Source organism: Aphis gossypii, chromosome 2, assembly GCF_020184175.1.
Source record: "Aphis gossypii isolate Hap1 chromosome 2, ASM2018417v2, whole genome shotgun sequence".
Classification (NCBI taxonomy): domain Eukaryota; kingdom Metazoa; phylum Arthropoda; class Insecta; order Hemiptera; family Aphididae; genus Aphis; species Aphis gossypii.
The window spans coordinates 43,230,099-43,244,301 of record NC_065531.1 but is presented as its reverse complement, the minus strand read 5'-3'; the positions used below and the strand labels follow the sequence as shown (position 1 = coordinate 43,244,301).

General features: G+C 27.1%; 2 protein-coding genes across 2 annotated transcripts; one reads left to right on the top strand and one right to left on the bottom strand.

Annotated features, from left to right (window-relative positions):
• Positions 1-165: 165 nt before the first annotated feature.
• LOC126549788 (uncharacterized) lies at positions 166-2,267 on the bottom strand. The gene is made up of 3 exons (XM_050200163.1): positions 2,109-2,267; positions 1,872-2,031; positions 166-302 (listed from the first exon to the last, which is right to left on the bottom strand). The coding sequence occupies exons 1-3, from the start codon at positions 2,265-2,267 to the stop codon at positions 166-168; spliced, it is 456 nt and encodes a 151-aa protein (XP_050056120.1).
• Positions 2,268-3,690: 1,423 nt separating this feature from the next.
• On the top strand, positions 3,691-4,427 carry LOC114127399 (uncharacterized). The gene is made up of 2 exons (XM_050200162.1): positions 3,691-3,797; positions 4,097-4,427. The coding sequence occupies exons 1-2, from the start codon at positions 3,691-3,693 to the stop codon at positions 4,425-4,427; spliced, it is 438 nt and encodes a 145-aa protein (XP_050056119.1).
• The last annotated feature ends 9,776 nt before the right edge of the window (positions 4,428-14,203 follow it).

Below are 14,203 nucleotides of genomic sequence, written 5' to 3'. Positions count from 1 at the left end.
TGACTATTTATTAATCATTTTTCTTTGATATAAATAAACATGAATTGAAATTTTTGAAATAAAGGGTATAATATATTAAAATGAGTAATTTAAGAATTAAATATTACCAAAGATTTCAAAAAATTAATTTTAAAAATATGTGTTTAAATAATATGATCAAACTATTCAAACTGATCGTACAATAGTTGTTTTGTCCTGATGTCTTTTGATGTTGAACGGAGCTTGAGCTAATACACGGTTGATTGTTTCTTCAATTTCATTTTTAGGAATATTTGAGAATTTAACTTGTTTTTTAATAGCATCTGTACAATTAGAAAAATATTAATTATGTAGTCTTTATATATCATTTATAAAAATATATTTAGAGTTTTCTAAGGTCTCTTTCCATTTATGATACTGTATTATACATATATACAATATAATTAATATTACTTTATTATTATAGTCTTATTTATTTTACTATTTTTATTAGATTTCTATATAAAAGTTTACTCAAGATCAACAATTACAATTATATAACAAACATTAAGATATCTCCAAACCTGCATAATATATGTTGTCTCTGTCTTAGAAGCAATAAAGAATAACAAATTGTACATTCGCTTAAAAACGCTTTTCACTGCTTTTTTTTTTTTAATTAGAGTGAATGACATATTTAACATTTTAAGGTAAGATTACTATATATATATAGGGCATCAGAGGCTTTTAAATTGATTTTTTAATAATGAAGCAAGTTATGATCATTTTAAAATTTCTAAAAATGTTTAAAATGCTTATAATTTGCTTTGCAATTAAAATATCAATAAAAGCTTCAAAGATACCATGTGTAACACACTATTATATATTTAATTCAGTTTACTATCATTTTAAAAATAACTAAGTAAAGCTCATTATTGTGAATATAAAATTGTCCATGTTGTATAGCTGCAAGACAGAAACAACACACATTTAATAATTACTTAGGCTAATTAATAATACGGAGAAAACTTAAAAAATGATAAAAATTGTAATAATGTATTAAACTGACAATACGAAGAGGGGCTCCTAAAAAAACATATACAATAATAATAAACATTGTAGTGAACTGGCAGTGACCCCAAGTGCGGTAGGCTCTGCACTCGTCACACAATTATACATAAATATTCTCTGGAACGCTTGTCGGTCGTACGTCAGTAGATGGAGTTCGGATAAGTAATGAGTAGAACACAACAATTTGAGTAAGTATAATGTATAGTTTATTATGTTAAGAAAAATATAATTGTAACTTAATGTTTAACAATATTAAATAAATTTGAGGACAGAGTATAAATGACTCTGCCCGAGAAATAGTTAATTTAGGACTGGGATCTAGACTTAGTGTACAAGCGGCGATGTTAGGGCGCGGCCCAACGATTAAGCTAAGTCCGGTGATCTGGGATAGTAGACTAATTCTAGTCGTACAGCGTGTAGAGACCTGTATATATACCAAATCTCCGCTAGACGATTGCACGGTAAAGAATGGAAGTGGATCAAGGAAGCCGAAATTATATTGGGATAGTAACTTGTCAAAATCGTGATTTACTATTATTGTTGTACTATTATTTTGCACGGATAATTGGTTTACTAATAATTTCGTAGAATTGAAAACTGGTTCACCTATTCCATATTTCTACATGCGTAAATAACTAGCCAATAAATTATTGTACTATGTGTTTAACTATCATAAATAGTAAAACGATTATGTGCTAGTAAAGTGACTATGTCGGTTTACTACAACATGCTAAATTAAAATATTAACTATAAATAATATTAAATTAGAAACAAATGAAAATTATATATTTTCACTGTCACTGCTAAAAATATAATTATAATATGTTATAGTTGATACCTACCAAATATAACTGAACAGATGAAAAGTGTTGAGAATGGTTTTTTACCCTTTTTACCAGTATAAGAATAATCAGATAAAAGATTGTCAGTAAACAATTTTGACATAAGTCTTTTAACCATAGCTTTTACATGTTTTCCACCAATATATGAAAACTTGTTAACCTTAAATATAAAATATAAATACATTCAACACATATTTAGTCAATTAATTTTAACATAAAAACTGCAATAATAATTACCAAAAGTGATTTAAATTGATGATCGCCAGCAATTTTATCTTCTACGGTGTTTAAATCAATAATATTATCTAATAGTAATGGACAATCATGAAAATCGTTTTGAGTCAAACTATTTTTATTATTAGTATAAGTATTATTGCCTTGTAAGTGGATTATCATTGATTCGAGTGTTCAAACAAATTCAAACATAACCGTTTGGTTATTTTGAATTTGTCGTAATTCCATTTTTAAAAATGCCATATCACGCATGATATTATTTTGAAATCCACCATCTGTTATAAAGCAAAAAGGGAAATGTTTATAATAGTTTATAACTAAAAGGTTAAAATATTTATATTACCGGGCAAAGCAATAGAATTTTTAGAAGTAACATTTGATACTGTATCTTTTGTTCCCAAACTTTGATCAAATTTACCAAATAATAAAATAATTAGAGGCAACTAAATAGGTAATATTTAGTTTTTATTCATGAAAAAAATGTTTTTATATTTACCTGCAGTTACTTCACTATTAGAAATATCATCAATTAAGATGTTGGACTTATTATGATATAAAGAAACAGGATCTTGTTCTTGAATGTCATTAGAAATTATTCTTTCAATATTAGACTGAATAGGTAGATCTAAAATTTTAGCAAAAATGTAGTTATATTGTTAAATAAGATACAATAATAATTTTTGTATATTAATTAGGTACCTATTAGGGGTCGCGGTTGTGAACGGGGATTAGAATACACGGGCACACGGAGTTCGGATACGCGGGTAAAAAAATATATTAAAGCCCGTGTATTTAATACCCGTGTATACCCGTGTATGTAATACCCGTGCATACCTATATTGTATATTAAATCAGAATTCAGATATACTTTAATATAAATGTATTATTTGTTAACTTTTCCCAACTCTTTATACGAGTCTTTATAAGATTAAATATCACAACAAGTTAATTATATTAATACTCATTTATTACTCACTTATTTTGATAGTTATTATTTATGCTTAAAAATTAGTATGTTACATTCGTTTAGGTATCGTATAATATTACATAGGCATTAACACTATAGACTATATGTATAATAATATATAAGAGAGTACCTAATATTGAAACTGATTTTTAATATTCAAACATAAATATTCGCAAAGTTATCTTATCGCCAATTTTATTGCATTACATTTACGTGCCTACTATCTATGTATACTTTTTATCTAAACATTTTTGGTGATTTTAAAATGGTTCCATAGTCCATACTGGACCTTATTTGCCTGAGTTCACTATTACTACGTGTCACATGGAGTGTAGGTCTTGACATTTGTATTATACATATTAAATATTCTTTGAAAAATGAGTTATCGATCTAAAAGTTGGGTATGGCCAAGGTTTAAAGATAATAGAGGTTGCCTCAATAACAAATTTCAGAAAAGTAGGAGTGGGGGAATACGCGCTGTGACGTCAGCTGGCGTACTCGTAGACAATGTTTTGTATTCTTTTTCAATAAAATGCATGCTTTTCTACATGATTTTGGCGTATAATTTGATTTTTAAGCATTTATATATTATTTAGTATAAGTATAAATAGTATAACTATGGATACTAAAAAGTTTAAAGGTGGCACGACTTGTGCTGTGGCTACTTGCACTAATTATTCATCGAAATTAAGAAACGCGGGTAATACTTCTGTATCATTTTATCGGTGAGTAAAGTAAAATATGGTTATGTAAATTATAAAATTCGTTTTATTATATAATTAATATAAAAAATAGAAATATTAATATAGTTGTACATATGTAATTCATAGGTACCTACAATGTATTTATGTACATTTACATTATCAACTGTTACATTTTTAAATGTATTCAATTAATTTAAACTTACTATAAAAATATAAAACAAAATAAATAATTAGTAGTTAATACTTTAACAGTTAATGATTTAATGGTTTTTAACGAATTATTCAATATATTTAATAATACTTTATTGTTTATTTAACAGTTGTTTAATATCTGCTGAACCCTGTTATACTGTTTTAAGGTTTCCTAAAGACCTAAGTCTTCAGAAAGAATGGTCACTGAAATGTAAAAGAAATGATAAATGGAATCCAAGTAAATCTTCAATTTGTTTAATACATTTCAACAATGATGATTTTTTACGTGATCTGAAATCTGAACTGCTTGGTTATACACCTATTATTAAAAAACTAAAACCTGGAACTATTCCAACATTGAATATGCCAGATAATAAAACTCAAATATCAGTGTCCTCTATTAATCGAAGAACTAAAATGGAGTTGAAATCAGCCAAAGAGGTAAAATATGATGCATAACACTAACACATCTAAACAATCAATACAATTCCTCATTAAAGTTAAAATCTTATTACATAGAAAAAATTAAGATATATATACACACATAACATATGTATATGTGTAATATGTATATTAATTTATAAAATAATAATTGAATTGAATAATAACAATATATTATATATTATATTTACAAAATGAAATAGTTTCACATTGTATTGAAAAGCCATTTAATAATCCATCAACTACATCAGATATCTTGCCTGAAATATCTTCTTCTGATTATAAAAGATTATATGAAGAACTAAGTCAAGAACATTATAGACTTAAAACTGAAATGAATATCATTAAACAAAACTCAGATGTCAATTATAAAAAAATTAATGAATCACTCCGATTCAACATGAAAATTTTACAAAAAAATTTAAACACATCAAATTCAATTTTAAAACTAACACAAACACATTTTTCTAAACAAATTAAAACGTTATCCATAACTAAAAATAAAGCCATTGAATTAAAAGCAAAAAAATATTTATCAACTATATTTTCTCCCAACCAATTGGATCTAATAATGAAAAAGAAAATGCGAGTCAATTGGTCACGAGACGAAATTTCTAAAGCTTTCACGTTAAGATACTTAAGCAAACGAGCATATGTCTATGTTAAAGACGAACTTCATTATCCCTTACCAGGTAAAAATAAATATCTGTGTCTATATCTATATAAACATTTAAATTCAATATTTTTCAGGAATATCCTCTCTTCAAAGATGGGCCAAAGGTATTGAAATGCGTAGTGGAATTCTTCATGATGTCTTAAAAATTATGGCTGTTAATGCTCAAAATTTAAAAGAATTTGAAAAACTTACTGTGATACTATTTGACGAAATGAAAGTAACCAGTACATTAGAATACGACACCCTTCATGATCAAGTTATGGGACCGTACAATCAAATGCAAGTTATAATGGCACGTGGTTTAGCAGCACCTTGGAAACAACCTGTAATGATTGACTTCGATACTAAAATGACAAAATCTATTTTATTTAATATAATTGAAGAACTTGACATGATTGGATACAAGGTAATTTGTTGTGTCTGTGATTGTGGAGGTGGCAATTTGGGAGTGTGGAAGGAATTGGAGATAAATTATGAACAACCTATATTTTATATTCCTAGTGGAAGGAAGATTATATGTGTTCCAGATTCACCTCATCTTTTAAAACTCGTCCGTAATTGGTTGCTAGATACCGGATTCCAGTTAGACGATAAAATAATTACCAAACAACCACTGGAAGCATTAGTAACGATGATGTCTTCAGAACTTAGTGGCTGTTACAAATTAAGCAAGAAACACTTAACTTGTGAAGGTCCACAACGTCAGAAAGTGAAATTAGCTACACAGCTTCTGTCACACACAGCATCAATAGCATTGAAGCATTATAAGCCTATTAAGAACATTAAACTCAACGATGACACAGCTGATTTTATTGAACTGATAAACAATTGGTTTGATCAAATAAATGTTGCTCATCCAAATAATAAAGTTACACCTTTTAAAACACCATATGGAACACATATAGAGGAACAGGAATTACTATTTGACAATGTGTATGACACAATTTCAAAGATGAAATGTATTGGAAAAAAACCCCTTCAAACATTTAAAAAGGGCATATTAATGCATATAAATGGTACCCGTCATCTGCTAAATATTTTGAAAGAAAATGGATTACAATATCTCTTAACAAGCAAAATTAATCAAGATGCTTTGGAAAACTTATTTTCTCAACTTCGCACAAGAGGAGGATTAAATGATCATCCTTCGCCACTAAATGCGTTACACAGATTGCGAATGATTCTATTGGGTAAAAATCCAGGTATCTCTTCTTATTCTAATACACAAGATAACAACAACGAAGAGTATGTATTATCAACCGTATTTAAAAAAGCTGAAATAATTTTAAATTATGAAAATGATGACAAGGAAACTAGAACAAGTGATACAGATACTGCTAGTGAAAGTGAGTCTCTAGATACATCTTTTATAAAAGAAGAAAATAATTCAAATGAAATGAGTAAAGATGCCATTGAATACTTAACTGGTTGGGTTGCCAAAAAGTATAGATTTAAGTATCCAGAAATTGGATCTACAACTACTGAGTTAATGAAATCTAAAATGTCTTCCTGTCATGATAATAGTTTACCGTCTTGGATTAATCATTTATCTTACGGTGGACTCATAGTTCCTAGCAACAAATTCAAAACATTAGTTTTAAGAACTGAATGGCTCTTTAAAAAATTCACTAAAAATCAAATTCCCAAAACAAATAATGTTGTCAAACAATTAACAAAAAAATTTTTAAAAAGAATGATAGTAGATGAGAAGTATAAAGTTGTAATTCAAACATACATTAAACAGAGAATTCTTATTCGTATGAAGTATTTTAATTCAAATATGATTTCTTTGAACAAAGTTAGAAAATCCAGAGCAAGACTGCAAAGGTTAAATAAATTAAGAAAAATCATTACATAATATTATCTTTTTTGCGACAAAGAATTAAAAATGTACTAAACTTGACTGTTCTGCATGTATAATTATTAAAATTATTATTTTATTTTGTCTTATCTATAATTATTTTATTTTTACTGATTATCTGTATTCTGTTTATAAATATAATGTTAAAAAAATACAATGTAACCATTAAGGTAAAATTAGAAACTTATAAATGGCTCTGAATAAATATTATGAGATATTATAATGTAATATTTTATATTATATTTAGTTATGTAAAATATTTCAATTCAGTATTTACATGTTCATATAGTAATCATTAATCAAATACAATTGTTATAGTATTATAGATACATTTTCCCTCTATTCAATATGTTTTACAGGTACCTTATTATTTTGAAAAAAATGTTTATTAGATATTTTTTTTTTATCTCGTATTTATGATATTAAATCAATTTATATGTAAAATAAATTCATAATACAGAATAAAAGTGAAAAAATGTATATAGTAAAACATTAGTAAGTACCTATCTAATAAATTATAAAATGTAAGAATACAGATCAGTACAGTAATATAGTAAATTACAGTACGCCTGTACATAATAATTATTAATTTGTACGCCGGGTGACGTCATGAGTGAGATGGGCGTTGCGGGGATTCCGTATTGTTTACATGACTTTGAGGCAACCTCTATTATCTATAAACCTTGGGGTATGGCAATATGGTAAACGCCAAGGTGATAAAGCTTTTTGTGATCTGTGTGACGATAATTCGAACAAAGTGTTTTGTTGTGCTGGTGGATCATCGGGATCATTCGGCAGACATTTAAAACTCATACACAATATAAGCAAAAACACTCAAAATCAAAGGTATGTATACAGGGTGTCCCACGGAGATCTGACAAATGAAATAACAATACAATGATACCCATAGGCGCCCGCGTATGTTACTTAACAAGAATATTGATATTTAAAAAAATTGTAAAAAATCAGCCACTTGACTTAAATAAATGTTTTTACCATATAAATTTTTCTGAAAATCAGATTTACAAATTGGCTATTTTAAATATTCTGGAAAAATTTTTTATCAATTTTTAAGTTTTTTATTTTCAGTATTCAAAAATAAAAAATTAAAAATGTATACTAAAAATGTAGTGCAATTGTCTATGAATTATACTTAAAAGAAATTTTTTAAAAATATTAATCAGAACAAAAGTTATTTCATTTGTCAGATCTCCGTGGGACACCATGCAATTAATTAATTAATTTAAAATTGGGTTATCTTAAAAAGCTTAATTTTATATAACATATTCGTGTAACGTATTACCGCGTAGTGGTGAAGTTAAGAAGTTTATAATAGTAAACAAAATAATTAACTAAATAATAGTAACTCGAAGTTGCGAGTTCAAATCCAAAAAAAAATGTTTATAAATAGGGCAGGGATTTTTGTGCATTTGCGTGTTTTTTCTTAACGGTCCAAAAAATAGATAGGTGAGCTACAAATTTGAATTATAGTCAATAGATCCGAATTATAAAGTTGTATTATACCCATTTTTGCATATTTCGTCATATTTTTTTGTCACATGTACTGCATATTTCTGTATTTTACGATTTTTTTATTGCATATTTAATACACGGTTTTTAAATGTTTAATATGTAATATTTTGCTTATTTTAATTAAAATAACGTATTTATAGCCCATGCAATTTGACAAGTCGTTTTCTTATCTTATCTGAGACATATCGGGACAAGTATTAATCTGTTATTGAGTAAGTTAAAGGTTTTCGTAAATCATACATTAGACGTGTTTGTCATAATCCGAGTGCGCGTAATTTTCATTCGATTTAATTTATTTATATTTAGTATGCCGAAAATATTATAAAAAATTCAATCATTATAAATATAATATTATTTTATGTAAACATAAAAAATAATGAAAACAAGAATTTTTTAATAGATTTTGTTGTATATTTTTTATTTTATAGAATGTAATCCTACAAAATAAGAGCAAAAATGCGTATTTCTGAGGGTTTTAGATTATATAAATCCTGGCCCTATTTAAAATTTGTTTTTTTACAATTATGATTATAGTGTAAAACGAAATATTTTTTAATATTTGGTTTTATAAAATATTAACACATATAACATTATTTTATAGTTTATATTTTTTTTAATACGACACACGCATTCGATCAGTCCTAATCATAATTACATTAACTTTAACAATAATAATAATTGTAAATTATACTCGTATATATAAATTACAATATTATTTATAATACGCTATATCTACATAATATATATTAATTTTATCATTCAACTACTATAACTATACCTATAAAATTGATTTAAGTAATTGTAATTACTGTTATACTGTAATTTGTTTCCTAGTGATGATAATCTTCATGAAGTCGAAGAGTGTAATATAGTTGATGGTTTAACACAGTGTTCATCGTCATCATCAACTAGTTTATTAAATACCGATTGTTCGTCCTCATCATCAGAATTTCGTGAACCACCCCGTTAACAACGTAGAACTTATATTAATAAGAATTTTGAAAAAAACCGAATTTGTAGTTCAGAAAGAACAGAAGAAATTCATCAGACGTTAGCTAAAATGATCGCTATCAATCAAATGCCATTATCCTTAGTCGAACCAAATTATATTATCTGTAAGGAAGGTGCTATCAAACAGAGACTTAAAGGATTCAAATCGTCGGTTGAATATTTAATAAAAAAAGAATTAAAAGATGCAAAAAGTGTAAGTTGTACATCGGACTGTTGGTCATCAATAGCTCAAGAATCGTACATAACAGTTACTGCACATTTTATTGATGACCAGTGGTGCCCAAAATCATATACCTTGACAACTCACAAATTAGAAGATCGTCATACAGCTTCAAATTTATCCGATCAATTAAAAATTACTTTTAATAAATGGGAAATCGACCAAAAAGTTACGGCAGTAGTTACTGACAATGCAAAAAATGTGTTGAATGCAGTTAATTTACTGGATAATATTACAGAAAAAAATGATATAACATGTGCTGCACATACATTACAACTTGCTATCAATAAGGCCCTAAAATATGATAAAATAGATAATTTAATTCAATTATGTAGTAAAATTGTTGTCATTTTAAGCATTCAAATTTAGCTATTCAATATTTAAAAGATAAGCAAGAACAACTAGGTATGCCAACAGAATGTTTAATTCAAAGCTGTACAACCCGATGGAATTCTATATTTATGATGCTTGATCGAATTTATAAAAATAGGTGTCCTATTTCAAATGTTCTTGCTGATCGTTCGTTAACTACAGCAGCGACAGCACATAAATTTGAAGTGTCAGAACACCAATTGACAAATATAGAAACTCTAATAAAATTGCTTAAGCCTCTACAAATTATGACCACTGTTTTTTGTGGGGAAAAATATTGTTCTAGTTCAATGGTGAGACCTCTTCTAAACGCAGTTATAGAAAAGCATTTAAAGCATAACCTAAGTGATGATGAAATAGCTGAACATTTTAAAACCACTGTAATAAGAGAATTTTCAGACCGTTTTAAATTACAGTGGACTGCTTCTAGTGTCGTATCTGCTAGGCAAATAGCGTCTTTCCTCGACCCAAGGTTCAAGGACTTAGAGCATGAAACAACGGTTGATGCAAGAGAGGAAATTTGTTCACGGGTTAAACATTTGATAAACGAAATGGCTGAGATTAATTGCGATGTGCAAATTAAAACACCTGTAACTAAACATCACGGTGCTCTTGAATTTCTGTTCGGTGATGAAGTTAACTATAATATAGCTGATTCTGACATTCAGTATCAAAATTACTTGGCAGAACCACAGTTAAAATTTGATTTTGATGCACTAGAATGGTGGAAGACACGTACATCAAAATATCCACTAATTGTTGCTCTGGCAATGAAATATTTAGGAATACCAGCAACGTCAGTTAGTTCTGAAAGATGTTTCTCAACCGCTGGAAACATAGTGACGGCCAAGAGAAGTTGTTTGGCGCCCGAGATGGTAAACACGCTAATTTTTCTTTACCAAAACAAACAATTGTTATAACTTCCTAGATCGTGAGTGATTACTTTATAATTTTTTTGTAAATTTTTCATACTATATACACCAACTACTGCTTGTTCATTAATTTAATATTATTATTGTTATTTTTTTAATAAATAAATTTAGTTAATTAATATATATATGTAGGTACATATTTATTATTATTTTGTTATTTAATTATTATTATTGAACATAATATATTGTAATATGTATACTATCATATTGAGTTCAAAAAGTGAAGCAATCTTAAGTCAGCACTATAAAATAGTGAAATACGGTTTTATTTAAATATATGAGTATTTAAGGTCACGGGTATTTAAATACCCGGGTATACACGTGTATTTTTATAACACGGGCTTTAACCCCGTCATAGGTAAAAACACGGGTATCCGTGTAGTTCATTACACGTGTAATCGCGACCTCTAGTACCTATTGATATTTGATTCTGTTTATCTAATTAACTTACTTTTAATTTTTTTGGAATCAAAAATTTCAGATACGTGTGAAAAAGAAAGTTTTCTAGCTGTAGAACTTTTTTCTGAAAAATGTATTTGTTTATTTACAAACTTGAAATAATTACAACGAAAATAACTCATTATATTTAAATGTATAATATGTATACCAGGATGAAATTTTGAGGTACTTGATGGAGAAATAGCAACATCTTGTGACTCAACACGAGTTTTTAATGCTTTAAAATAAGTTAAATATTATTAGAAGGTATTGAAATTTTAATAAAATAAAATAATTACATTTTAATTTGTTTGGAGATGGGGACCAACCATGTTTTAGTTTTCTTGTCTGGTTTGAACCTGTAGATTCGCATTTCAAAGACATAAATGGTTTTTTAGAAACTGTCATCATAGATTCGTCATTGTCTGAATCTATAGGTAAAGCGTAATAGGTAAATTATCAATAAAAGAAATTATAAATGCAAATACTACAACATTACCAGATAACAGAGGCATTGATGCATTTAATTTTGTGGATGAGTATAGTTTATTCTGATTGATTACTTCATCGTCATCAGTAAAATCTGACCTATGCATGGCAATATTTGCTTTTGATTTTGCTTCAGTTAATGATGCTATTTAAAATAAAATATGTGTATATAACCAAATAAACAAATGGATAATATTTTATAATAACTTAAATTTTAAATATTTAACTTACTTATGCTTTTACAAAGTACTCGAATTTTATAATATTTAAATTCAATTTCATTCGGTAAACGTCTATTTGTAATATATTTTGATGTCAGTGATTTGTTGTTTGGCCAAGCACAATAGTTCCCTTTTACCCAGATACTAGGGACCGCTTCTACGCTATTGTCTTTGGTAAAATTAACAACTGAATAATTTGACATTTTTAAATATATCAATGTAAATAAACCTTAAAATAATAATAATAATATTAATAAGTCTGTTATATAACAGTATTGTCCAAGTATAATATTTATAATTGGCAAATGAGTTATAGTAACTAATAACTATTTCTTATTATTTTCATTTAAAATAATGTGTTAACTAATAATTTATCATATTCAATACTTTAAATACTTATATTTTATAATAAATATTATGTAATATACATGCTTATTAAATAATAATACTTTAACCATATTGAGTAATACAAAAATTAAAAAAAAATACTTAATATTATAGGTATATACAACATACCTATTCATTTTACTAGCTTTTCTAATAATATGAAATATGTAATAATATAGTAATTGTACAAAAAAAATTAATAGAGCGTAGTTAAATTATTGTTTGATTGTGTGCAGTATAGGGTATGCGATCTCTAATTTCTGAGCATTATTAAAAATCATATATTTTTTAAAATTTGTGTTATTTAAATTTTATATAAACTAGTTCATTTGATAAATTTTTTACAATAGCTATTTGTAACTTAATACTATTAATTGGTTTCACAAAAAAAGGCTCAACACTACCAAAAAACTTAACAATTAACACACTTTCATGATCATTCTTACAAATATTCTCAACTTTAAAAATATTAAGTTGATTATCTTTAATAAAACCAATATAACAATTAGCAATAGACTTTGTATCAATTTTAAAATCATCAATTATAACACATTTAAACTCAGGCTCAGTACATTTATCAATAAGTGGCCCTTCATTGTGTGGCTTTCTAAACTCTATATTTTGTTTGGAAGTAGAATCTTTAAATTCAGAAAATGTTAAATATTCATTGTAACGTTTTATTACCTGCTCTAGAGGTTTTTCAAATTTTCTAACCATTTTTTTTAAAAACTGTAGAAAGTTTTCAAATGGGAAGCAAGAGCAATTGTCAAGAGCACCATATTGTACATAATCATCTACAATATGCAACAACCCATGAACATTGTGAGATATAAAGTGTTTCCCATATAATTTCCCAAACTTATCTACAAAATATATTAATAATTTTTCACAAAAATGTATCAGCTCACTATCAATGTTTGATGTTAAGAGAATTCTAAAACATATATGTAAACACATAAAATGCGAATAACAATATTCATTCAGCATACCTTGCAACACTATAGGGCCAGAGTACAAAAGAAATAATCAATACTCTGTGGCCTTCCATCTAGGTACTTCATTTAGACCCCTTGGAGGTCTTGAAAAATCTGAAGTGATGAATGGTTTAAGCAGTAAAAGATTATTAGAAATAGTTAATACCTTTATAGTTGGTAAACAAACTGATAAAGGTGCTTTTTTTATACTGCCCATCACAATAAAATCAATTTTTTCATAACTCCCAGGCACACAAGATGCATGTAATCCAATGGGAAATTACAAATTATACCTAAATGTGGAATTTCAGTAATTAATGAAACTGAATTAGTTATGAGATATTCATCATTTGAGCGATTTAAAAAATTGGAATGTGTTCTTTTATCAAAATTAATTTCAGAGAGAAAGCAAACCCTATTTTCCAAATATACGCCCTCAATTGTACATCTCGAACAAGAAAAAAATCCAGTGTGCCCCTTAGTTTTCAATATGAAACTCCTAGCTGGAGCATCATAGCAAAAACCACTAACAACTACACGTTTCCTACCAAAATCAGTTATCAAGCCATTTTAATAACTCTGGGATAAATGATCGTATTACGTTAACTTTGGTATCAAAATTTTTGTTTTTATATGTACTTCAAACTTGTATTTACAAAATATAAAAATAAAAACTCTGT